Source organism: Amborella trichopoda, chromosome 12 (genome assembly GCF_054954075.1).
Source record: "Amborella trichopoda isolate Santa Cruz 75 chromosome 12, AtrichopodaSantaCruz75HAP2 v2.0, whole genome shotgun sequence".
Classification (NCBI taxonomy): domain Eukaryota; kingdom Viridiplantae; phylum Streptophyta; class Magnoliopsida; order Amborellales; family Amborellaceae; genus Amborella; species Amborella trichopoda.
Genome location: NC_142347.1, coordinates 219,063 through 246,275, shown reverse-complemented (window position 1 = coordinate 246,275; position 27,213 = coordinate 219,063). Strand labels below are relative to the sequence as shown.

The following is a 27,213-nucleotide window of genomic DNA, read 5'->3' as shown; positions in this document are numbered from 1 at the left end:
ACTTGAAATGAATACATAGGACTAGGAACCAAAAACCAGACATAATAGTAGGTATAAAGTAAATTGCCCAATGTTTTCGAATTAGTCCAACTTCATACCTTTCCAACATAAACCGTATATCTAAGAGAGGTCGTTTTTCTGTGGGTTGGTAGTAATGGAATGGTTTTATTATTCAAAGAGAAGAACATTTCCCACCTCATCTTACTATTTATAAGCCACAGCTTACTCCAACGTTTCCAATTTCCCATAGAATCTCCAGGGCTTTCCTAGCCACTATGGTTTTGTTTAGCCCTCTTCTTTGTCTGAAAATTGATTTGATTAGCTTCACCTATGAGAAATTCTACCAGTCCTCACCTAATTTATATACCTTTAAACCCTTAATCTTTCTCTATTTGAATCTTTCTCTATTATAATTCTATTATTCTAATTATTAATATTTTATTCTTTTAAATATTCTAACCCCTGGGCGGCCGCTCAAGTACATCCGCCCAGAATGGGGCGCCAAGGTCTAGGCGTGCGGTCAAAGGTGTCTTGGGAGCCTAAGCATGACCGTTTCTTGAAACCTTCAGTGGGATTCTTTCATAAGATGGCGTTGACTATTTTAGATGGCTGAATGAAAGAAATTAGAAGAAGATTTTTGAGTTGTAATCAACTGAAAGCTTCGATCTTCAATGGGATTACAGTGAACCAGGCTTTGTGGTATTTCAATATACTTATCATAAAAAATTTCTCAATAACTCAATTTGTATTTGATTTTTAACGAATATGAGAGATAAACCAGATTTCAATGGCTTTCCTCAATAAACTAAGAAAAATGCGGTAGGATTCTTTCCTAAGGTGGTGTTTACTATTTTAGATTGCTGAATGAAAGAAATTGGAAGAAGATTTTTGAGTTATAATCAATTGAAGGCTTCGATCTTCAATGGGATTGCAGTGAGCTAGGCCTTGTGAGGGGTGGAAGGGCTGGATGGGGGCAAATGGTGATTTGTAGAATGTGGATACCATGAATCTGCCAGAGCTAGCTGACAAAGTTAGGATATCCATGCCTGCCAGAGGGAGGAAGAGGATTTCAAGTGTTTGAAAGAGGAAGACGAGGTATTGTGTTTCATCATCATCGAGTGTTTTCCTAAACGATGGGTACCACACAATACGCCACAATGATTTCATAGTAATATGCTATTAAAGATTCAGAATTAGTCGCAAAAGCGAAGAGATGGCTACTATTCGACCAAGTTCATGTTCCACACCCACACCTTTCCAAAATATCTTCTCCCTGTTTTAACCCTAAAGCGGATGTTCTTCATGAATTTGAGATGGCACTAGGAAAGCACTTCCACATCCTAGAGGCTCGGGCAGAAGATCTAACGGGGAAGCAACTGGAAGGTCCAATTCTATATGTGTGGCATATCAGTGATTCCCAGAGGTGATCAAGATTGGTGGCTGAGTGCAGTCACCATTTGCCTAGTAGGGCCAGGTTGTTTCCCTACAGCTTCCTAATGCCTAGCCTATCTTCATTTTTAGGGCCGCACATTCGATCCCATGCTACAAGATGGAACTTGTGTGCCCTGTCGTACCCACCTAGAGAAATTTTTGATGAATTTCTCAATATTGTTCAAATGGGAAATAGACATTTGAAAGAGGGGTATGTGGTAGATTGGGTATGTTGGAGAAGGTAGCCTTAGCAAGAGTGATACGCCCACCAAAGGGGAGAAACCTCCTTTCCAAGTTGCCAATTAACATTGTATTCTTCCCACTACCGGGTCGCAGAAGTGTTTGCGGGGCTTACCAATGCACAATGGAAGACTAAGATATTCAGAATTCAAAGAGTATAGATTCTACTCTACAACCCACTCTGTGGGCGATAGCTTTAGGGTACCCTGTCGAAGCCAATTGCCATAAGCTTTGTTTGGTCATGTTGACTTTCATATCTGAGCAGAGTCAGCAGAGTCCAAAGCTTCTCCAAAATAACCATAGTTTGTATAACTGTTGCTAGGAGGTGCTGCAGAAGACGAGGGTGTCATCCGCATATTGTAGATGGATAATTTTAAGGCCTTTCCTATTGGCTCCGAAACCCTTTAGATAACCTCGTTCAAACATTTGGGAAGGGGACATGTTGAAGACCTCGACAATAATCACGAAAAGAAAGGGAGTCCCTTTGCCTTAGGCTATGGAGGGTAGAGAAGTAACATTCAGGCATATTAACTGGAATGAGAGATGCAACCTTGCATCCATTATCCAACCATTCTAAGGACTTCATCCAATATCGCGGCTATCGCCCAAACTACATGATAGTAGCCTTTTTGCCAATCTAACTCGATGATTACACCAGGTTGCTCGGCCATGTGCCTAGAACAAATGGTCATGTGCTATTAGAACATGCTTATTCTAGATGGGGGATATGATCAAATCTAGGACTTACTGCAGATTAATGGCAAGGACATTGGTGAGAATCTTATAAGGGGTATTCAATTCTATCAACCCTTCTGATTTAGGGAACCAGGCAAAGAAAGTCACATTTATGCCCTTGTGTGTGCAGCCTCAGCTATGAAATTCGTTAAAGAAGGCTAGGAATTCGGACGCCATGTTCTCCCAAAATCTAGAGAACATTGCCATAGGAAACCCATTGTGGCCAAGAGCCTTATCTAGTCCTAGGTCAGTAATAGCCTTGCGAATTTTGTCTTTGGAGAAGGGTTGCTTGAGCCAAGCAGCTCTGTCCTCTAGGATGGTCCTAAAGGCTACGTCCAATATATATGGTCTAGGTCTAGGGGAGGGTTGGATAATCCTTTTTGAATAACCTCAGGATGGCTCACTTGATCACAAAGGGTTCTTGGAACTGTCTACCCCCTCCCTCTATGTAAGTAATGGTGTTAGCTATTCTTCTGTAATTAGCAATCTTATGAAAGAAGTGTTTTCTGTCCCCCTTTTTGAGCCATTTGATATGGGTGTCTCTGTTATCAAAAAATATCTTCCTCTTTGAATCAAGCAAAGATAGCTCCTGTTTGAATCAAGCAAAGATAGCTCAATCCCTAATCTTTGCTTCAATTCAATTGGCTCTCTCTGATGGTGTGATGGCTCCAGATCCTTCTAGAGGAATCTAGATCACTAACCTTCTTAGTGATAGAGTCGTAAGTCCTCGAAAGCTCCCTGGTAGGTTCATGGAACAATGTTTCAATGTGTGTTTCAAGTGCTCTAATTTCCTTTGAAGTCTATATCCCAACGACCCTAAAATAATGAAAGAGGATCACAACTAAGGAATGAAGTCTAGAAAGTCATGCTCTTTGAAACAGGTGAGTTCAAACCAAAAGGGTTTACTCCTGATCCTACATGGTTGAGTGTCTTGTATGATAGGTTTACATTCTGAAACTAATTTTGGTAGAGCATACGAGTGGGAGCCATGGAACTGTTCCTTCCATTCAGAAGATATGAGCAAGCGGTCAATTTTGGCCAGAGTGGGGCACTCAGCATCATTGGACCAGATGGAGTGAACCATTGAGGGGGGTATCGAGGAGATTGTTCGCAAAAATGAAGTCTGAGAAAGCAGACATACTGGCTATGATCCGGCCATTGTGTGTGTATATTGCATCAAAACATGTAAAATAGGAAACTGACTTTATATAAGGGTGTAAATGTAAGGTCAGACTGATATTTGGAATTTGGTAATGGAATGTTAATTCTCTCCATGATTTTGCTCTCTTCTTCTTAACAGACTTTGTGGAATGTGTGTGCCAGCAGCAGTCATTGCGTGTGAATATATAAGAATGGTACTTGCTGGAGATGGGTATGTGCTGTATATACACGTGTATGTCGTTATTGCACTAGTAAATTCTGAGTAGGTGTTATGAATTTTGTACCCTGCAAGTCATATATTGTAACCTACAATCTAAAGTTCAATAAAGCCTCATCCCTACTAAACCTCAAAGAAGATGACGATAAACAACTTACCCAGAGGGTGACAACATCCTGTGCAAGTAATGTTGCACCGCTATCACCACATACATGGTTAGATAGAAAATAATTGCAGTACTCCTTACTCTTTCATCCTCGTTGACATCGATTACAGAACTCCATAATAATTGAATACAGTGCTAACATGCCCCAAGGGAGGTAAATGATATGCACATAAATAGTTGCATATATACATTACATAGATGCATAGCAATCTATATGTATATTTCATAACTATCTATACATATATTGTGCATGCATGCATGTATCAAATATCTCTTACAACAACAATAATCAAAAAAGAAAGGCAAGGAACATGTAATAGTATGATAATGACCTGTGGATCAGCAATTACAGCAATCTTAATCAGCTTGTGGCCATATCCTGCTTCATTTGAATTCTCTATAGCCTAGCAAAGAGAAATCTAAGTTAGTGAATATTCTCGTACTAGTTAATCGATTTGACAGGTCAAAACTCCTGCCTACATCACTCTGAAGTAAAAGAAACAGGACTAAGAATATAATGGAGCAATTAAAGGCAACAAGGAGGCAAATTTCATATGAATGAAATGAAGCCATATAGTGACTAAAATCGAAGTCCACAAGATAGAAAAAAGATACGTTGTTTAGGTGCTCAAGAAGGGATAAGCAACCAATCAATTGCCTACAAAAGCAGATGAACACAGTATCCATAGTAGAAAATCAAACATCATACCATGCACTTGATCAACATAAAATGGGATGATTCTTGAATTGCTATTAGATTTCAACATGTTATGGATTTTCATAGACGAAGTAACATGTACTTATTGCATTATCATATTGGCACAGCTACCTAAGGTTCTCTATATTGCTTAGGAAGAAGGCGGAACTTGAAGTAATCTGTTAGACAGAACAAGTGTGTTTTGTGGTATGATGGAGGGAAGGACTGATACTTTGGATTTCCATTTGAGGTTTATTACAAATTTACAAGACGAATGAGCATCCTTCGTTTGTATTGGGGATGCTAGCATTTGGTTTCACATGATTTTTGAGCTGGATCGAAGAATTAACTTGCCAACTTGGTGTTCCCTTTACTTCTTTTTTTCTGTTTTTTCCTTTGTCATTTTTATAAGTAATGTTTCCTTACAGTTGTCAATGAACCATAATGAGAGAGGAACAAAATCTGCAGGAAATTTATTCCACTAGAATGCAGAAAACATCTATATAATTATAAGAGGTGAAAAGCTATGTTCTATACATGCAAACAGGAAACCTCTAAGAAGCTTCCTTCCAATCATTAGCTACAAATCTGGAATTGACGTCGTCTTATTACTCTCGTCTAGTGGTCCTCTTAGTGCTTCAGATCATGCAGCCTTAATATGCAACCTGCAAGTTGCAGCTCGAGATCATAAAGAAGCCTTCATCTTTGGTCAATCTTGATAGTAACATATCCCCCTGTGTTCACAATTTCAAACATGGCTGAGAAAATGTACCCATTTCTCACATGATGCCACATGAATCTTCCATTCTAGAGCTTCAACTCAAACTCTCAGTTAGAGATCTTCTTCACTAGTATAATATTCCATTTTACAATTGGAAAAACTCTAAAGAGAAGATATTCCTTAGAAACCCATAAAACGAGAGAGATAGCTATAGAGAGAGAGGGAGAGGAATCCAGAATGAGTACAAAATTCTAAGAAGGTTCCTAACACCCCCGTACTAAGTCCAACATAATATCAATTTCTCAAAAGAGAAAGAAAAACTTCAAAATAAGATCCCTCTTAAATAAAGTCCCATTCCATAAAGGTCGGAATTGTTTGAACTTCCTAGCAAGTGTCATTCCCCTGAGCAAGTTCGAACCAATAATACATGTAACTACACTCTAAAGGGTTGATTTTTATGGCTTGGGTCACTTACCAACCCAGAGTCACAATATCAATATAATTATACTCACTCATGGTATACACTGGACTCAAAAAATTCACTTTCAATTTCTTTCACTTTAGCATTCATTTTCCATGTTCATGCATGCTCATGACACTCCTAGACTGCCCCGTGTCCAATATTTGTGCTTCAAATGCTCTTTGAACCCCGATTACCATACTTAGGTCCTTTATCCTCATCAGCATAAAGGATCGATTTATCGACAGCAATGATATGTCCTCCAAGTACCAAACGAGTCCAGACCATAATTACTAGGAACCGGAGAGGGCACAGCTCCGGGATTGGGAACGGGATCATCGGATCGACATGGGCCAAAAGTTCCAATAGTGGGGGATCAAGATCCATACCGCCTATCCCACTTCTGATAGGATGTCAATCCCAATTACCTCGGGACCACAACCATACAAATTGGGGTACTCGATCCATAAATACAAAGAATCGCAGTTCCAATACTCATGGAAACAAGATCCCATTGCACAATGGATCGGGTTCCCTCTTCCCATTGTATTAAATGCTTTAATTATTTTAATTCTTGATATGGTTTATACATTTTACAATCTAGTCTGATACTCTATAGTCCACAATCTATACATAGCAATCTAAATATTTTAATTCTTGATGTTTAAGAATACTAAAATGAAATGGATGAAGATCCACAAATATAGAGATCGAGATCCCTGAATCGGGGGATCAAGATCCCAACATGATAGGAATCAAGATCCACAAATATAGGGATCAGGCTCCCTCATTAGGGGGATCTAAATCTATATGAATAAGGGATCGAGATTACTAGAAAACGGATCAACCTCCCTTAAAAAAAAAAAAAAGCTTCGGTCGAGATTCTTGCTTTAGAGCGTCGGATCTAGATTTCAAGCTGGAACCAAGCCCTTTAGGGGCGCTCCAGTAACCATTGATGCAAGGAAGATGGAGGGAAGATGGGAAAGAAATAATTAAAATAAAAATAATAAATACGCTCTCTCAGGGGCTGCAAGGGAGTCTACCCCAAAGATCTCTTCACAAGGTCCAAAAACAATTTCCTTCTTCTCAAAAATAACCAAGTTCTCAGAGAGGGATCTCCTTCCCTTTAAATACAAGTATTTAAGTAACTCAAAAACCCTAGAAAGCTCCTACGAAATCCTAGCCATCCATTTTGTTTAATCTTAGCCACCCATTATTAACTTAAACATAGATACCTGACTCTACACCTAATAAAATAAGAAATAACAAGAAATAAAAAGAATAATAAAAATGTAATAAAAACTTACTAAACCTCGATAATCTAAAGTTAAAGACTAATAAAAAATCCCCAAAATATATCCCTCAATTCCCTTAATTAAATTCCATTAAAACAAAAAAACCCAAATTAGACCAGTATGTGCCTGCTTCAGTCTCCTCTGGTTGGAGGAAACTCGTGCTCAAGTTTTGACGAGGGCTTTTCAAAATTATGAATTCCTGCTGAAAATTGTGGTGGTGGATCCAATCGGTGATAGAAATAGGTCTAGGAAGATGGAAGAAGAGCAAGAAGGGTTGAAGGATAAGCAATCTAAGGATTAGTTCGAAGAATAACATATCGCAAAAAGAAGAAACTGGAGATCTGAGGATTATCAACAATGGCATCAAAAGATGAATGCAGGACAGAGGAATCGGTCAGCACTGGGAAGACGATGGAACACGTAGATGAATGGACAAGAGAGAATGTGGCACGGACAGCATGGTAACAGGTGGACAAATGAGCATAAAGGTCAGGGGAATGGACAGCGTGGCAATTTTCAAATGGGATACATGTCTAAAAAGAGTGGGAAGATGGAATGGCGTGTGAGGGAACACATGGTAAAGTTATTGTTGATTGGACGGCGATTGCAAATGGGAAAAATAAAATAAATGATAGGCATGGTAAGGAGGATGAGGTTGTAAATTTTGAAGGGCATTCTTGAAACAATATAAGTTTTAGGGAAGGCGTATCTTTAAGGCATGATGGGAGATTTTATATGGGCTATAGTCAGGGACATGTGGCTGATGGAGAGGAGGGTAGTACAGCGGTGGTGGTGATAGATGGGAAGGGGTTTACAGAGGAGGTACAGCAGGAAGAAGACAAAATGCAGAAAATTGCCACGCTGTCCTTGTAGCGATAACCAGAAGGAAGTAGTGCAGAAAATGGTTTGGGTTAGAGAAGAGGAAGTCATGAGAAGTATTTGTAGGCTCTTACCATATAGAAAAGCAGCTATGGCAAGTAAGCAAAAGCCACCTAATGCTTCGGATGGTAGTGAATGGCCAAAAGACAAGGTCATTGTGATAGATGAAAGTGAAGATGAGGAGGAGATGGTTAATAAGCAGCAGATGATGATAATGGCTATTCCAGAAAAGAGCCATGAGAAGAGAGAGAGATCTTCAGGGGAGAGAGAGAGAGGGTGAGATTTCAAGAGATAGAGAGTAAGTGAAAGGGAGAGAGAAAGAGCGAGAGATAGAAGGGGGCAGCTCTTCAAAGTCATCAACCCCCGGATGGCCACTTCTATTGGACCACTCTGTACTCTCGAGGCAGCTCTTGCACTCCACCTGGCGTGAATGCCTCATTAACCCATTTCAAACTCCCCAGTGGAGTCGCTATTTGGTCAGGCCTGGATTTACCGTCGCTCGGGCGCACGTAGGGTGCCCGACTCAATGAACCCCCTCTCAAACAACCGCTCGACTTACGTGCGTGTGGGTGCTCGTGGGTCGCATGCGGATAGGTGTCCAACAGTGAGAGAATTTTAAAGAAGTAAAGAGGTAGACTCGAACACCTACCCCACTGGTTAAGTTCATGAGACACACCCGGGCCTTAGCCCTCTTAGATCAATACGAAAGCCCTCCAGCAGTCCAGCAGTGTGGTTTGAATTCAGCTCCTTCAGTAGTTGATACTACACTCGAACTCTCACTAAATATGGCTCGGACCGCCAGGCCAATTAAGACCCAGACGAACCTCCTCGGGCACTCTTCTCTCCCTCTCGTCAAGCCTCCTGCCCGTCACTCTCTCCTCCGCTCTTTCTCTCATCTCTCTACCCCCTCGTCTACACACGGGCCTGCACCCAGCCGCGGGCCCATCACTCTCTTCTCTCTCAACCCTCTCGTCCCTCTCTCTCTCAATTGAGTACAGGCCCACGCCCAACTTCGGACCCCGTCATCTATCTTCTCTCTCAAGCCCTCTTTTTTCTCTCTCCCTCTCTCGTTCAAGCTTGGGCACGAACCCAACTAGAGGCCCGTTATTCCTTCCTCTCTCATCCCTCTCATCTCTCTTTTCACCCCTTTACTCGAGCCCACAATAAAGGCAGGCCCACTCCCTTTCTTCCCCCACTCTCTCATCCCTCTTTTCTCTATTCTTAATGAGAATCAAAGGGCGGGTCCATCTCACTTTCTCTCATTTTACTCTCTCTCATACAACAATCTCTCTCAATTACTCACACGAGTCCACGGCTCGGCCGTGAGCTCAACACACACTATTACACTCATTCACAAAGTGGACAAAGGGGTTACACCCTTTGGACTCACTGGCACACACTAACCCCTCAGTGCGTGATCCTGTGAAACCCAAAACTTTAAGCCCATTAGCCCACTCAACTCTGTGAAGCCTAAAACCTTGAGCCCATTAGCCCCTTTAAACCCTTTTAAGCCCAAACTCTGAGTTCATTAACCCAATAAACCCGGGTTTAGCTGATTTTCAAAACTCGAGCCTACCAAGCTTCCATGGGTCCATATTACCCATCCAAAATCTATTCTTTCTACTGAGGCCAAGGGCCTATTTTCGACCCGTCTTGAGTGCATTTAAATATTGCCAGGCCCGAGCTTCGCAACGAGCCCAGCCTCGTCCCATTCTGATGTTATTTGGCCTTTCAAATGTCCACTTGGATGTTTTTACCCCTCAGTAAAATCTTTGACTAAGGCTTGACTAACAGCATGGATGGTCATTTTTCGACTTCAAGATCCTCCATCTTCTTCCAAATTCCACTTTCTTCTCTTGTGGACCTTTATGAAATAAAGGACTTGTGTGGGTATATGGGGGAATGAACATTTTCAAAGGCTATATAAAAGTGAGAGGAACTCCATTTTCCCCCATTTTCCCCCTTTTTCACTCATTTTTTCATTTCTAGTGAGAGAAAGTGAGAGAGAGACTTCTTTTAGAATGAGAAAGAGGCTTTGAAGAGGTCTTTTGAGGCCATGGCTAGCTCCTCCCAACCTCAAGGTAACAATTTCTTCCCTTCTTCTTTCTTTTCATGTTTTCTATGCTCTTTCTCATTTCATATTTCCCATTGTCTCTTCTTGTATGCTCCATGCTTATCCTTATGCATGAATATTTATTTTTGAGCATAGTCCAGCATGGTTTTGTACTCTTTGAGCACAGTCTTGATGATTGAGCATCCTTGAACATATATGAACATTCTTAAGCATTTTTTAGCATGCTTGATCATTCCTTGAACATCCATTTTGCATCTTGAGCATCTTTTGAGCATCTTCACGCATTTTCTTGAATATTTGAGCATTTTCATGCATTTTTATGCACCTTCAAGGAATCTTCGAGCATTTTCTTAAATATTTGAGCATCTTCATGCATTTTTATGCATCTTCAAGGCAGTTTCGTGCACCCCTTCACATCCCCATGCATCTTCGTGCATGGCTCAGCATCTTTAGGATCTTCATAGCACGGTCGTGCATCCCTTCGCATCCTCATGCATTTTCGAATCATGGCTTGCCATCTTCAGCATTCTCATGGCATAGTTAATGCATTTTTATGAACAATTAAGCATAGTCATGCATTTTCTGATATAGTTGAGCATAGTCAAGCATAGTCATGCATAATTATGCATTTTCTGAGCATTTTTATGCATAGTTTGACACGCTTGAGTATAGTCATGAATTTTTATGCATTTTTTGGCGTTCCTATTCATATTCAGTGCCTTTTATGCTAGAAAAGGGAGCTCTTTAGAGTCATATTTCTCGATGGGCTTGACCCACTGACTCATGATCTCTTTGAACAAGAACTTCTTCTATAAACCTCCTGCATATAGAGGAGATGCTGCCGGAATTTTTCAAAATCCTTGATGCCTTCTTTCTTGAAGTATAAGTTCCATCAAATTTTTCCTTTGCTCTTTTCTAACTATTATCTTGTACTTCTTATGCAGTGAAAGTTCTTGATGTGACTCAACTGCCACGATCTGGAGAGTTAGGCACTGATTCTTATACTGGTGATGCCTTCACCAGGAGTTCATCTCTCAGAAGTCTTAAGCTCACCTGCAAACTAGAGTGGCTTTTGAGCGTCACCTATGTAGGTGAAGACGCTTCATTTTACCTTTATGAGAATGAAGATGGCAAGCCAGTAATGCAAGAAGATGGTATACCTATATACCACTCCCTTCATAGGAATAATGACTCAAGTTTAGACCTCCCCACTTAGGGAAAAGAATGATGAAGAACAAAGGCTTCCATTGGTCTGCTCTTGGACTTCGGTATGAAGGAGAGCATCAGTACATGAGAGGGTACAGTACCTGGACTATTGATGTTCTTTGATCTCATTCTAAAGATCTTGAATCATGCTCCTTAGATGCAGCTTGCCAATGTTCAGTTGGGTATTATGATAGATGCTCTAATACAATAAGAGCTCTATTGGAGACCTGGAGCTATATGAGCAATAGCTGGCTTCTTGATCACCGTGAAGGGGGAATTACTCTCCTTGATATGCATTTTACTGGTGGACTACCCATGTTAGGAGTAATGTATGAAGAATTCATCCCTAGCAATGGGGTGATTTTTGGTACCCAACTCATGAATGGCGAAGCACCACCTCCTAAACTTCACGAGCTCTTTGAAATTTTCCAACTCTTACACTCGGAGAATAAGAGCAAGATGGTACATTTCGTCGCTTGGCAACATTTCTTCCATGGGAAACGTAAAGATAAGGAGGAACCCAATTCCAGTATCACTTTGGATGATGACGCTCAAGAGAGGGAAATAGAGAACCAAGCGTCTGTGATCCATCCCAAGAGCACTGAAAAGGATCACGTATACTTGGCGGCTTACCTTACTCTTTTCTTGTGCAAGTTTGCACTTCTGGAGTCAAGAAGCAATGCAATCCGTTCCAGATGTTTCTTCGTGGCATGTGAGCATGCCCAAGAGCGTCAGTATGCCCTAGCTTAGCCGGTTCTTTGCAGCATATACCACAGCATGGGAGCGATTGCTCGTGGCAAGGCAGTATTGAGTGAGGCTAGCAATGAATCTTTCAATGGGGAGGTCCTTCTCGGTCGCTTTACAACTGCCTTCCCTGTCCATTACATCTTTGGCCGGCTCTCTGCTTATTCCGAAAAAATGACTCCCCTTATTCCCCTGGGGCATACGAGCGTAATGAGGACCTGTCAGAGCACACCTGTCCTCAAATGATGAGAATTGCAGGGAAGAAGGCTATATTCAGGGGCCCGAATGAGGCACGTCGATTTCTTGCCGATAGCTCTTTCTTTTCTCGTGAGAGCATTTCCTTATAGGTGGCCCCACTGATCGTGTCTTTACTGATGCTTTTGGTGAGGTTTTTGATGGACACACCACTGAAAGTTGTGAAGTGATGTATCTTTTAAGTGTCAAGGGATGCATTCTGCCTTACCGAGGTGTTGGTGACAAGAAGGTAGAGGCCTATTACCCTCACAGATTTGCACGCCAACATGGTTTGGACCAGGGATGTTCATTCTCGGTGCTCTTCAAGAAGAAGTATGGGAAGAAAGGGGCTTTGCAAGACCCACATGCTTCAGGTGTGAGGCATGAATCCTGGACAGACAGCAATATGCGAATGGCATGGGCAACTTGCCTTACTCTCACTGGGTTCAGCAAGTTCGTTGTTCCCCACTACGGTCGTGTCGGTCATGCTATTGAGAGCTATTGGCAATGGTGGAACACGACTAACCGCTCCTGTTGGAGGGAGACACATGAGTGGAAAGCCATCAACGCCACCAAGGTTGATACGAAACATGATAAATATATCACCCCTCTCGTCTTTTCCAAAGTTCATGAGCTTGACTACCCATTAAATTGGAAAGATCTCAGTGTCCCTCTGTCACTTGCTGCAAACCATACTTCTATTCAATACCTCTTTCTTGAAGGTGAAACCAAATCTCTCTTTGATAATCTTTGCTCCATTTTTCAATAGACCAAGGGCCGTGCTGTTCCAGGCCACGAGGGCCAACCCACACAAGATCTCAATGCATCAGAGAGTGCCGAACAAGGCAACTCAAGGGAAAAGGGCAAAGAAGGAGGCATCAGAGAGTGCCGAACCCAGTGATACTTCAAAGTCTGAGGTTCATCGAAAGAGTGCTCGATTGAGCAAAAGAACTTCTTCAGATCAAGATGTATCTCCCTCCGTACAATCTGCCCCAGGTAAGGCACATGATTTACCTCCGAGACCTAAGAAACGTGCAAAGAGCAAGGCTTTTCCATGCCCAACTCCGTTATCAAGAGTGATGCCTCCCATTAAAGAGCCAGTTATCCCAACACCCGAGGTCGTCATAGCTCAACCAGCTCCTTCTGATAAAACTTCGTTTAGTCTGAGCTATCGTTCAAAGAGCATTCCTGCCCCTATGGTGGAGATAGTTTGTATGGTCATGGAGGCACCTAGTGATGGTGGCCCGACCGATGATGTGAGCACTGAGCCTGAGGCAATGCAGCTTTCAACCCTCTCACCACCAGGTCAGGCAGACTTTCCTTTCACCATTGCTGAAGAAGCATGCAGCCTTGATGATGATACCGGAGCAATCAATGTTATCCCAGATACAGAGGTAACGGCTCCAAAAGTACCCACTTCAACAATTTCAGAGGCAGAGCCTAGATCTGAGCCAGATGCTCCTTCAAGTGAGACTTTAGCTCTTGTACCTCACGAATCAGCCATTATTGTTGAAGTTCCCCCACTAGCTGTGGCTAGCTCCTCTTTGCGTTCTTCAGTATTGAGCACTTTATCAAATAAGAAGGCCTCGTTGGTAGCAACCTTATTATAGACTAGTCTTCAGAGATTAAAGGGACACTCTCTCTCTAATCTTGAACTTGAGATTGTTGCATTTAGAGGTTGTGCAGCTGCCCTGAGCAACTTAAGTTTTGGAAACGAAACATTTCAACGTTTCAAAGGTCTTCTGTATGACCTGGAATGGTCGAGAGGCGAAGCTCTACAGAGTGAATCTGATGTGCAAGAACTATGCGGCACTCAGCTGACTTCCTTGGAAGATTCCCTGACTCAACATCAGAACCTAATAGCAGGCTATAATGAAAAGAAGGCCCTTCTCATTGCTTATCAAGATAGCTTCAAGGATGAAGATATGGCTTGTCTTGCAGAGTTGAAGGCTATAGAAGAAGAAATAGCAAGGTTGCAGGCCTGTCATAGTGAAGGCCAAGTTGTATCAGCGGCGAGCAGAAGCCCAAAGCAAATCCTAAGAGTTGGAAAAACTGTACTCTGAGATAGAATCGACCAGTACATGGTCAAGTCAGATCATCAAGGCAATCTCCACCCTCAAAGAACAGATGAAGGCAGCTTCAAAGCATTCAGAAGCATTGAACGCAAGGATTCGTGCAGCCCTTGACAATTTCTGGGGGCCCCTGAAGTCCTTACCCTCTTGCTTATTTTATCTTCTCTCTTTTCTTTTGCGAATTTAAGACTTGTAACCACAAATTTTGTAATCTTCTTGCACATGGAATGAATGCTCCTTTCTTTTGCCTGACTTGTTTGCTTCTTTCGCTTCATGGTTTGCATCTTTCTCTCATCTTTTTATGACAAGCCCTTGTCTCCTCTAGAAGGGGGCTAAAAGATGAATCTGGAAGCATATTTGATCTCCATCATGCATGACTTGAATGCCCTTTCGGGTTTTCATCCAAGCCCTTAGGGTATGTGCCATTTTCGGTTTTCACAAAAAACCCCGTCAGTATTTTTCTTTTGTGGCGCTTTTACCCATAGTTTTTACACCATGTATGCCTTTTTACATTTTTACTCACGATGCCCTTGGGGGTTTCACCGTGCCCATTTTTCTTCCTTTCTTTTTGACATATTTTACTCGTAACAGCTGATGATACTATTACGCCCGTCATTTTTTCTTTTCTTTTCTTTTCTTTTGACTCTTTTACCCATGACTCCCTTTTAGGTTTTCGTAAAGTTTGTCTTTTTGAGGAGGCAGTTTTAAGGTCATGCCATCGTGACGATGGGGAGGAGTGTTTAAGGTCATGTCGTCATGATCATAGGGAGCCGTGTTTAAAGTCATGCCGTCATGACGGTCGAGTAGGTGTATTTTTAAGGTCATCCACTAAGACCTAATGGAGGCAAGTTTAAGGTCGTGCCTTCGAGACCGTAAGGTTGGTGTGTTTTAAGGTCATCCACTAAGACCTAATGGAGGCAAGTTTAAGGTTGTGCCTTCGTGACCATGTGTTATGCAGTTTATCGTCGTGCAACCAAGATGTGCGCTATAGTATAGGGTCGTATAGCTTGGACTGATGCCATGCAGTTTAGGGTTGTGCGGCTTGGACCGTGGTCTATGAATAATACTGCTTCAAATATCTCCCAGTTAGAGAGATTGAAGTAGATGGTTAGAGAGACCATTTACTGAAGTTGAAATTAAAGAAAGCGTGTTCAATTTGGTAGGGGATAAGGCCCCTAGCCCAGATGGATTTCCACTTGGATTTTTTCAACATTTTTGGGATTAAGACAAAAAAGAAGTTGTGGGGATGATGACTGAGTTCTATGAGAGGGGTATAGTAAATGTGAGTTTAAACTCGACTTTTATTGCCTTGATTCCAAAGAAGGGGGTGATTGAGAGTCTTGGCGATATAAGGCCTATTTGTCTACTCTCTATTTTATACAAAATTTTGGCCAAGTGTCTAGCTAGATGACTAAAGTGTGTTCTGCCGATGATAGTAAAGCATCCTCAATCAGCATTTATTCAAGATAGACAGATAACTGATAGTATAATGTGTGCCCAAGAGGTGATTAGTTCTAGATTTGCGGAGGAAAAGGCTGGTATTATTTGTAAGATCAATCTGGAAAAGGCGTACGACAAAGTGGAGTGGAAAATTTTATTACAAACAATGGAAGTTATGGGCTTTGGGGAGAGATGGCTTAAGTAGATTAGAGGATGTTTGGAATCTACTCATTTTTTTATACTCATAAAAGGGAAACCACAAGGTTTTTCCAAAGCGTCAAGAGGGATTAGACAAGGGGATCCTTTATCACCTTTTCTCTTTACAATCATGGCTGAGATCTTTAGTGTGATGATTAAATCAGTGGTGGATATGGGTTTATTGACAGGTTTTACAGTTAAAAATGGAGGTACAATGGTGTCTCATCTGCAATATGCAGGTGGTACACTTATATTTTGTGGTGCAAGTGAAGAAGAGGTGAAAACTTTAAAGAGATTTTTAAAGTGTTTTGAAGTTGTAACAGGGCAGAAAGTGAATTTGAATAAGACAATCATTTATGGGGTAGCATGTGATGATGATCAAGTTAAAGAATATGCAAAAGTGGTAAACTGTGGGGTGGGTAAGTTTCCAATTAAGTATCTAGGCTTACCACTATCTCTTAATGGGAGATCTGCAGCATTATGGGATCCCTTAATCCAGTGTATGCAGTTCAAGTTAGACTCTTGGAAGTATAAACTTCTATCCCTTGGGGGTAGGATTAAACTCTGCTTTGGCAAATCTGCCAATGTACTTTATGTCGCTATTCAAACTGCCAAGTAAAGTTGTGAAAGCTCTTGAAAGTATTATGAGAAAGTTTTTGAGGAGAGGAAGTGATGATAAAAAAGACTTCAATCTAGTTAGGTGGGATAAGGTGTGTACCCCTATTTGTGATGGGGGGATGGGGGTCAAAAGGCTGAGGATTATGAATAGTGCATTGCTAACAAAATGGTGGTGGCGATGTGCAAATGAAAAAGAACAGTTACGGAGATGTGTTTTAGCTGAAAAATATGGGATAGATAAATAGCATGGTATAGTGGCAAAGGGAGTAAATAAGAAGGGGGTTTCAATTATGTGGAAAGGTATAGTGTCTCATAGAGTTTTTTTCCTTAGCAATATGAGGATGATGATAGGCAAAGGGGAAGAGGTGCGCTTTTGGCAGCAAAGATGGATTGGTGATATGCCTCTAAAATATCAATTCCCACACCTCTTTGCCAAAGTAAAATCAAAGAGTAAGATGATTAGTGAAATGGTGGAGGGGAAAGGATTTAATGCAGTTTGGAGTATTCTATGTGCTTATAGAAGAGTTGATAATGTGGTGACCGATGAATATATTCAATGTTTGGGTATGTTACAACAATATTTCTACTCCCTTGAAGAGAAGGATAAATGTGTGTGGGAACTTACAAAAAGTGGGACCTTTACGGTTGAAATCTGCTTACATGGAGATTTAGCAAAGATTTGGAGATGGCCCATTCCTCTTAAAGTGCATGCTTTTCTTTGGGTGTTGAAACTTAAAAAAGTGTTGACTATGGATATGTTAAGGAAGGGGGGAAAGATATTACCCAATGTGTGTATTCTATGCAAAGAGGCTGAAGAAACTGTTGATCATTTAATGATTAATTGCAGTTAAGCTCGGTATGTATGGCAGTGGTGTGTTACATGGCTGGATATTATCAAGGTCATTCCAGGAGAGATTGAGAATGTATTATGTGGGTGGGATATAGAAAATATTGGAAGTAAAGGGAAGATTATTTGGTAAGTAGTTAGAGCATCTATTTTGTGGGAAATATGGAAAGAACAGAATAGACGATGCTTTGAGGATTTAGCAAAAACAAAATCTGAATTGATTGATAAAGTCAGATTCACAGCGGCAGAGTGGCTATCTATAAGAAAGGAGTGGTGGGGGGTAGCAAGAATGGATCTTATGTATAATATTCATATTTTACTGAAGGAAAAAGAGAGAAAGATATCTCGAGACAAGAAAAAACAAAAACAAATTCACATCCTTCTTTTGCCTTCTTCTCTTTCGACTTTAAAATTATGAATGGTTGCGAAAATACCTCAAGAAATGGATAAAAATGCAAAGATGGAAGAACTAATGCAGACATCTTAAATTCAATGATCCTTTTATCATATATTGTTTTGTCATTGACATTGTACTACTCAAAATCCAACCTCTTACCCGAAATAGGATTTTTCACATGGAGAGGAAACTGGATCTCAGGAATATCATTTTTTATTCACTGTTCCCTCTCTTTTTTTAGTAATTGAAGGGCTAGATTATTGAACTCTTCACTAACCAGGGCCGCCAACCAGAGGTTGGCTAGGAAGATATGAAAGTCACACCTCCTTCACTATCATTGCCTCGATTTCCAACGCTGGATTCCTTTCACGATGAATCTCTCCAACTGCATACTCGATTATATGTACTGCTTTGATCAAAGTTTGAATTGTTTGAGTTAACCGAGAAATAACTTCACGGGATGCCACTTTTGGAGACATCATAACCACTCTAAGGAAGATGGGAAAGAAATAATCAAAATAAAAATACTAATAAAGGAGAAAGAATACACCATCTCTCTGCAAGGGAGGAAGATGGGAAAGAAATAATCAAAATAAAAATACTAATAAAGGGAGAGAAATGATATGCTCTCTCATGGTTTGCAAGGGAGTCCACCCTAATGATCTCTTCAGAAGATCCAAAGACAATTTCTCTCTTCTCAAAAATAACCAAGTCCTCAAAGAATACTAAAGTAACTCAAAATCCTAAAAAGCTCCTACAAAATCATATCCCTCCATTTTATTTAATCAAAGCCATCCATAATTAACTTAAAAATAAATGACTAAAATTATCTTTATAAAAATCAGAATTAACAATTGAAATAAAAAATGGGACCCAAATAACTTCCCCAAATTATGTTAGTTCCCCCTTTTGCCCCTCAAGGTCCTACGACCCTTGGCTGCCCAACCACGAACAATTGGTTGTGGCTGGGGCCTGGCTGCGTCACCGGCCCACTAGTCCTTTAGTACAGTATAGGTTCATATCATGTCTTTCATGTAAACCATATGGATGTAGATGATGGTAGGGCAGATTCACAGCACAACACTCCTCTCTACTTTGTGATTAACTCCTCTTGTGGACATCAGGATTCTTGGCATTCAACACATAGTTGATAGCTTCTCCTAGTACTAATAAAGAGATAGGATTGGCCTAACTTCTTGAGTTTGTTGGCACAGGCAACACAAACAGGTAATAATTAGTAAAATTTTATTTCTTCCCAAACTCAACGAACACTAAAATGAGTCGGAAGATCGCAAAAGGGAAAAGAAAACAACGACCAACAAAGCAGAGGCAGGCTCATCACACTAGAATCACTCTCTCCTGTCAATCACAACATGGAATGGCACAGCCAAATAAACCTTTTTTCTCAAGCACCAAACCCTCACAAACCCACCTCAGGTTCTTCCCAATTATTTGGATTGTAACTGTCCAATCCAATCCATCTATATCAAAAAACAAACTCCAGGCTTGATAGAGTCACCACAAGACTTACCCAATTGAAAATTTGAAATACGTGCAGAAGTAGCCAGCTGATAGAATTGCTTGATGGAGATTTTAGAGCATGGATCACTCAAGATGACCAAAATATCCCAAAACTCTGAAAAAAAAAAAGGTCAAATATTTCTTTGAAACCAAGTAGTTGGTAAACTTGGATTTGTTCAAACGGCATTGCTTCAGATCATATCGTTTGATGCGAATGAATGGGGGTTAAATCACTAAGCACCACAGAGCATAACATAGATGTGCAAGCTAGCTAGAATTAAACCTCAAAAAAAACAGAAATGAAATAGATTATTTTATTACAGTGATATGATAAGACAGATTGGTGTTGGTATGAAGTGACTGACCGGCCAAGAGCAATGAGGGATGATGGAGAAAGCGAAGAATTCACCATAGAGGAGGGTGCCCACCCATGCCAAGCACAGAAGTATCGTCAATCTCCACACGTCCCTTCCACCATGTTGCTGTTGATGATGCATCCTCCCACTCTCAAACGCAACTACTATTCCGATTTCGCAATCAGAGAGAGAGAGACAGAGAGATTTGGTTGTTTGATTTTACACCGAAGAAAGCGAGACAGCAAAAGACGGAGGGAGGAAAGTTTCTTGCTCTGATATGAAATCACAGAGTGAGAGATTAAAGGATGGTGAGTGTACGTCTTGTGAGTTGTGACTTTGTAATCGCGCTGGTAGGGACAAACTTCAATCCGTACTCCCGCAGGAATACTTTGTACACTTACTCCGGCGGCCTAAACACCCAAAAGATTGTTTTGGAGAGAAAATTATGCGTATAACCCCCATAATTTATGATTTTTTTTACATTTGTGAGCATGTTTTCTTAAACCTTTTAAAATATAAATTTCTACCATATTTCAGAACTATGAATTTTTTAAATTTAGTTGCTTTTTACAATTTTTGTGCCAAAAAGTTCTTTTTTGTTTTTCTTTTACAATTTTTAGCTTTTAAATTTCTGAAAAATTTTTTAGCTCACAAATTTCATGTTTTTTTTTCATTTTCGGATTTGAGCGTCTAAAAAAAATTTGACCACATAATTTCTTTCTCTTTTTTTTTTTTTTGCAATCTTTTAGATTCCAAAAATCCGCAAATTTCCTGAAAAATTCATATTATTTATAAGAAAAAATTACGTAAATATCTATTTTATTTTTAGTAATTATCAAAATATCTTAAACTTTTCGTTATTACTGATCGTTCTTTAGACTTTATAACGATTTAAAAAAAAAGACCGAACTATCCATTTTCGGATTTTCAAAAACCCTAAACTCCACTCTTGCTCTCCTCAATTTTTCTCTCTCTTTCCCCTCAGACTCCATGGAAATACCTGCGAGCTTCACCGAATTCGCATTGTTGATCTCCTTTGTGATATGTCCTCTACGCTGCTTAACCGGAAAATATTTCCCATCAATTGTGGCTTTGTAAACTGACCCCCCTATCCTGCAATCCTCACTCAAATCCATGGTTGCTACTATAATTTTACTCTTCTTATACAAAACCAGCTTACCAAAACAATATGAGGCTTCGACTAATCTCTTTCCTTTTGGAGTTCTTGGCCTCAAATTTTCGACTTTATCACGTTTCTTCCGATGACTTGGAAACATCGATTCAAAGCTCGATCCCTCGAGAACCACATGTTTTGATTTATGCTTTGTGTAAATTAGGAAAACAAAATAAATCAATACTAGTAGAAGGAAAGATACCGCAGCTGATAAAAAAATGATAAGAACTCCGTGGTCATCACACTTATCGGTGAGTAAGTGGGAAGAATCACGAGTAGAACCTGAAGGAGGCTGAGATAAAACTGGCAATTGATCGACTGGAATCAACACAGGTAGGTACATAGCAGCTGCAAAATTTCAATTCTTTCAACTGAAATATTAAGTCTTTTGCTCACTTTTACTACATTATCTCATTTTTTCCACATATAAGTAATAAAAAAATTCCGATTCTTCAAAACCCAAAAAACAAATAAATTGGGTTTTTGAAAAACTGAAAAATGGGTAGTTTTTTTTTTTTTTGTAAATAGATATTAAGTCCAAAAAACAGACATATATAACCGAAAGTTTTAAGTCTTTTGGTAATAACATAAAATGAAATGGATATTTACGTAATTTTCCCTATTTATAATTTTCAGAATTTGAATATCAAAAATTTATATTGCCCAAAAAATTTATCAGCTTTTATAAATTTCAGACTTTCATATTTTTGGGCTAAAAAAATTTTTATATTCAAAATCCAATAATTATAAAAGAAACTATATTTCAAAGCTGCATAATTTTAAATCTTGAAGATCCGAAATATGGGCGACTGAGTCTTTCTAAAAGCAATTAAGGAAAAAGGGTGCAAACATAAAACGGGAAAACTTTAGGTAGACCATGAATTATATGATTTATAAGCAACATTTGTATAATATTCTCTTACTTTGATCCAAAGTTTTCGAGAAAAGGGGTACTCAAAAAAAAGTAATGAAAATATTTTGTTTCTGGTTTATACAAAGAAAATATATTACATGTGAAGGTCCAACTAGACGGTCTATTGGAGCAGACGAGTGAGCATCCTTGGGATCTAAGGTGTAGAAAATGAACAGGTTCTCACCGAAAACTTTAAATCAAGGAGTAATTTTGTTACCCTCTCCATCATATTTGATAGTTGAGAGTGGATCTTATTTTTTATAAATTAAATTAAAGTGAAATTTTATGCTTTTTTTTTATGCTGATTGACCGTCGGAAGTCGAATAGCATAAAATTTCAGCTTAATCTGATTTGTAGATAAAAGATTAAAATTCAAAGAACTATCTGAGTAGACTAGAACTTTTATGGCTGAGATTACTATTCACTTTACCAACTATCTGACTAGAACTTTTATGGCTGAGATTACTATTCACTTTAGGCGACGGCCTATTTAGTAGCTGCCCCTCCTCCCACACACACATATATCATACATATACGTGCCGAATTGAAGGCTGAAGAACAAAGACAAGCGGACATAATTTAAATGCCTGTATTTTTGTACAAACTTCGGCACATGTCTTCCTCATTATTTTTGTTGAGGGACGAAGGACTTTGGCATGAATGTCATGACTTGGTAATTTCACATATGTCTTAGTTGTGAAGGCATTAATTCTAGGGTGTGAAAAAATGAATTTCTAATAAATTCAAAATCTTTGTTTTGTTTATTCGAAGTATTGTGTGAAGGGAAATGAGAGTTGGATGGATAAAGTAATTATTACGTATAGCAATTGTCTGCTACTCTTAGGAATTTTTCTATTATTTTTAATTCAAATTCTTTAGTGGGAGAAGATTTATCGGAACTTACACACTTAACCGAGTGAGTGAGGGACCTGCAAAAACACTATAATTTAATTTCATGTATATAAATAGTCAAGAGAACCTACAGAAATGACTGAGCACATGCATATAGACATTACAACAGATGCCAAATTAAAAGATTTCCAGGATATATACAAACTCCAAAAGGCTGTGCATATGAAGTGATAGGAAATATTACAAAATCGCACTGTTGGAAACTATTTTATGCTTCGCGCTTGGGACGGTTACGAGTGCGTGAAAGTGCAGGCTTCTCATCCCCTACAAAAATGGCATTGTCATCATCATTGCCGTCTTCATCTTCCACAATTGCTTGATTTGCTGCAAGCTGATAGACCAAAACTAACTCAAAATCAGCAAAGCTCTCATTCGATGTAAATAGGTACATTCCTGCCAAACTAGTAAAGCTGATTACACAGATAAACTTGAACAGAAGGCTTACTGCAGAAAGATATTCAACAAGAACCATAGAAGTACTTCAGTGAACTCGATTCGATGGATAGGTGAAAAACCATATTTTTCAGCTCATAAAGAACTAGTGCAAGTACAGGAAAAATACATGATAAAACTGCTCCTAAGAAACAGAAGTAGATCCTAATAACTTTTGTTGGACTTAGCAATAACATTGATAGACAACTCATAAATAATTGTATTATCAGCCTGCCTAATTAGTTTTCGGATAATTAAGATTTTTCAGTACTCTGTTGTACCGCATTGTTTAGACCAATTATCTGTATCAGCTTGATAGAACAAGAAAACAAAGCACCAAGGATAAAAATCATCCTTGCTGGCCAGCAAACTAGACACCCAGTAGACCGGATAGCCCATTTCTAGCCTACTCAGATAGACTATAAAACTTTTATACATTAACCACAAAGCTTTCGAAGAAAAAAATTAAAGAAATCGAGGACTATGATACACCCACACAAGTGCATAAATGAGGATTAACATCCAATATTTCTACATAAGCTACCTGTGGAAAATCTTAGAACTGTATCGTTCAAACGAATCTCAAATTTGGAAACCATACAACTCTCAGCATTAACCCCAAAATGATCCAAGGTATAAATTCTCTCTCAACATTACCTAGGAAGAACTACGAAGTAATAATGGATACTAAAATAGAAGTCAAACCAATAATGAGCTTCAATCTAGCATGTCATCCTAGTCATGATCACTTGTCATTTTGTTCCACTACTTTATGAAATAGAATAGTCTCATTTCCATTGTCCTTTTTCAGGCCTCAGACAATGCTTTGCCGCAGGTCTAATGCAGTTCACTATTGTTCTATGTCATTAAAAACAGGAATAAATAATTAACTTATTACAGTCCAAACTGGTCAAACTAGCTAACTTTAGTTGGGTCATTATAAAATCATCGATATCATTGTGCATGGTTATTGTCAAGGTTTAAAAAATGCATCGGTCACCCGGATTGTCCATTTGAAAAACCAGGTCCGATCGGCGACCTGGATCTAAGAATCGGGCAGATCAGCCAGATTCAGCCTTAAACAATAATAAAAAATCACTAAGAATCCATAAAAATAGTGAGTTCTCAAAAAAAAAGGGGTTGTGCATATGCTTTCATTATTTTATAAAAATACATAAATATCGAGACAATGTTTCCCTATTTGGATGTCAGTTAACCATTACATTGAAATCACTGGAAGAAAGGAGCTTACAATCATAATGGATATGAATACATGGTCCAAAATAGAGCATATGAATATTTCTTAATAGTGAATATTTCAGATCTCGTTTGCATATATACAATACTAATGTAGTGTTGTACTCTAAAATTAGAATTATTCGTCTACAATTATTTATGTATTTTATTTTATTTTAACATGTTAACAGTTGTATTGAAGTAGGGGGAATACAGTAGACCTTCGAGGTAACCCGCAGACCGGGTCCCTCGACAAAAAATAGGCTACCCTAAAGGAGGCCCTAGTACAAAAAATGTGTGAGGCTTTTGAAACTGCCCATTACAAAATGTACAAAAAGAGAAGACCGGAGAACCACTAGGGCCCAAAAAGCCTGGGTGACTTGGGTCAAACACTCCATACTCTCAGGAGTTCGATAGCGCACCCTCCTTAGCCATCTAGTCCGCATAGGAGTTAGACGTCCACCAGATATGCATCCATGATATGACAATATCCCTACAAATATGCCTGATCTCATCAAAGATTAAGGCAAGGTACCATGGTGGAAAAGTATGACCGGCAGCCCAAGAGATAACATTTTGAGCATCTCCTTCTATTGTAAGAGAGTGGCCCCAGTCGTGGTTGAACAGTTTGAGTCCGGTGAGAAGGGCCACGGATTCGGACAATTGGGAATTAGCGCGGCCTATGCTCTCGGATAATGATGCCAAAATATTGCCTAGATGGTCTCTAAAGAAGCCCAGACCCCCACCCTCCCCCCCCCAACAACTCCTGCTGGTCCAGGGTTGGCTAGGGAGCAATCGTCGAAGTTGAGTTTTCTAATGCCCTCCGGAGGTGGGACCCAATTTGAAGCATGAGAAGGCCGAGGGAATTGAAAAAAATGATTTTGGCCCAGTTTTGCAAGAAGGTCGAAGCCGAAACCCCGTGAAATTCCTCGTTGTAGGAGGCCCATAAAATAACCTGGGAATGATATTGTGGAAGAGTGCTGAATTATCGCAATGGGTACCCTGAAAAATTCATAAATTTCTCTCGGTCCAAATGACCCAAATGGTTGTCGCAATGGAGGCCCACCATAAGGTTCTGCCTGCCTTTGGCCAAGGGGTGTCCGCAGAGAGTTTAAACAGATCTGGAATGGAAGCCAAGGTGTAAGGCCGAAGAGGCGAAGAATCCTGCCCCACAGGTCAAGTGCAAAGTTACAGTGGATGAAGAGATGAGGGTTAGTCTCTTCTTCACAAAGGCACATTACACAACGATTTGGGATTGGAATTCCTCTTCGTTGGAGGTGGTCGACTGTGAGAGCCTTTTCGGATCCCGCTATTCCTGTTTAAAGATCGTATTTTTTTTTGTGGGGGGGGGGCTATGGATGACCACAGTTTAGAGATCACAGATGGTGGGGAGTGAGGAAAGGGGGGAGGTTCCAACAGTTTTCTGTAGAAAGAGGTTACCGTGAATAACCCAGAGGGGGTAAGGGGTCCAAACGAGATTGTCAAGGCCAGAAACAGCAAGGAAAGAGGAGTGCAAAGGAGAAGACAGAGACATGAACTCCACCAATTCAAACTCAGACAGGGTTCATCTGAATGATGAGTTCAAACCCTTCGGTTGCCAAAAACATTCATCTCTTCGGCGACCGAGGAGGAGAGGTTGGTGGCTAAGTTGAATAGAGAAGGAAACTGTTCCCTTAAGGGTGTATGACCCAACCACAGGTCGGACCAGAAGAGAACTCTGTGGCCTACCCTAGAGTGGAATCTGATACATCTGCGAAAACTGGAAAGGGAGGAAAGGAAAGACTTCCAGGCCCCAGAAGGTCTACTAGGAGTGCTACCCTCTAGAAGCCATGCTTTGGATGGGATTCTGTACTTGTGCCGCACAACTTTTGTCCACAGCAAGTTGTTATGAGTCGCCAAACGCCGCCACCATTTTCCAAGAAGGGCCGAGTCTTGTTTTCTGAGTGAACGAATACTAAGACCAACAAGGCGCTTCGGTTGGCAAACGTTTTCCCAAGCAATGAGGTGGAATTTCTTCGATTATGCTTCCCCAAACCAGAGAAAGTTCCTCATGGGTTCAAGACGACTTGCTATTGTCGCAGGCATGTGGAAGAGGGGCATGTTATACACCGGAGTGTTGGCCAAGGTGGCTTTGATGAGAGTATTTCTTCCTGCGAAAGACAAGTATTTTCCTTTCCAACCCGCCAGGCGACGGTCGACTTTATCAATGATATGGGACCATTGCCTCTTTTTGGGTTTCCCTAACCCCAACGGCATACCAAGTTAACTAGTAGGCAGGTCATCGACTTTACACTCCCATTCAGGAATAAGAGCTCTGGTTTCAGTTTGGATGAGTGCTACCCCTATCATTGTGGATTTCTCCATATTGACTTTGAACCCTGTGGCATATTCGAAGCATTTGAGGAAAGGGTGGAGGGCCTCAATTTCAGCTGGTGCAGCATCTATGCACACCAACGTGTCCTCGGCATACTGGAGGTGAGAGACCACAGGGCCTCTTGGGCAACTTTTGAAGCCAGAAAGTAGACCTGCCTGGTACATTCTAGATATAGATTGGCTACAAAATTCTGCTGAAATAGCAAAGAGGAAGGAAGACAGAGGGTCCCCTTCGTGAAGGCCCCTAGAGGAAGGAAAAAAAACCCTTAGGGACTCCATTCATGAGGACAAAAAAGAAGGGGTGAGAATAGCAACCCCTCACCCAGGTCTTCCAGCGCACCCCAAAGCCCATCCTTGCCATTGTTTCGTCCAATAAAGACCAGTCGACATGGTCGTAGGCCTTTTCCCAGTCAATCTTGAAGATTAGACTAGGTTTTTTGGCCAACTGCCTAGGATGAAGGCAT

At 40.3% G+C, this 27,213-nt stretch overlaps 2 protein-coding genes across 12 annotated transcripts in view; both read right to left on the bottom strand.

Annotated features, from left to right (window-relative positions):
* The window catches only part of LOC18427427 (Calcineurin-like metallo-phosphoesterase superfamily protein), a 44,593-nt gene extending 24,504 nt beyond the window's left edge, over positions 1 to 20,089 (bottom strand). For 4 of the 11 annotated variants that reach the window (XM_088854546.1, XM_088854547.1, XM_011622549.3 and 1 more), the window contains exons 1-2: positions 19,719 to 20,089; positions 4,283 to 4,354 (exon numbers count right to left, since the gene is read on the bottom strand). In XM_088854546.1, the coding sequence (XP_088710672.1) occupies positions 4,283 to 4,354; positions 19,719 to 19,850 (204 nt within the window). In that variant the 5' untranslated portion in view covers positions 19,851 to 20,089. Of the gene's footprint in view, positions 1 to 4,282; positions 4,355 to 19,363; positions 19,469 to 19,718 lie in introns of those variants that run through there. The other 7 variants (XM_088854552.1, XM_088854553.1, XM_088854554.1 and 4 more) reach the window with 3 other exon arrangements.
* Positions 20,090 to 20,483: 394 nt separating this feature from the next.
* On the bottom strand, positions 20,484 to 21,238 carry LOC110006693 (serine/threonine receptor-like kinase NFP; the record flags this gene model as incomplete). The annotated part of the gene is made up of 1 exon (XM_020663122.2): positions 20,484 to 21,238. A coding segment is annotated over one exon (648 nt), but the record flags the coding sequence as incomplete, so codon positions are not given.
* Positions 21,239 to 27,213: the final 5,975 nt, after the last annotated feature.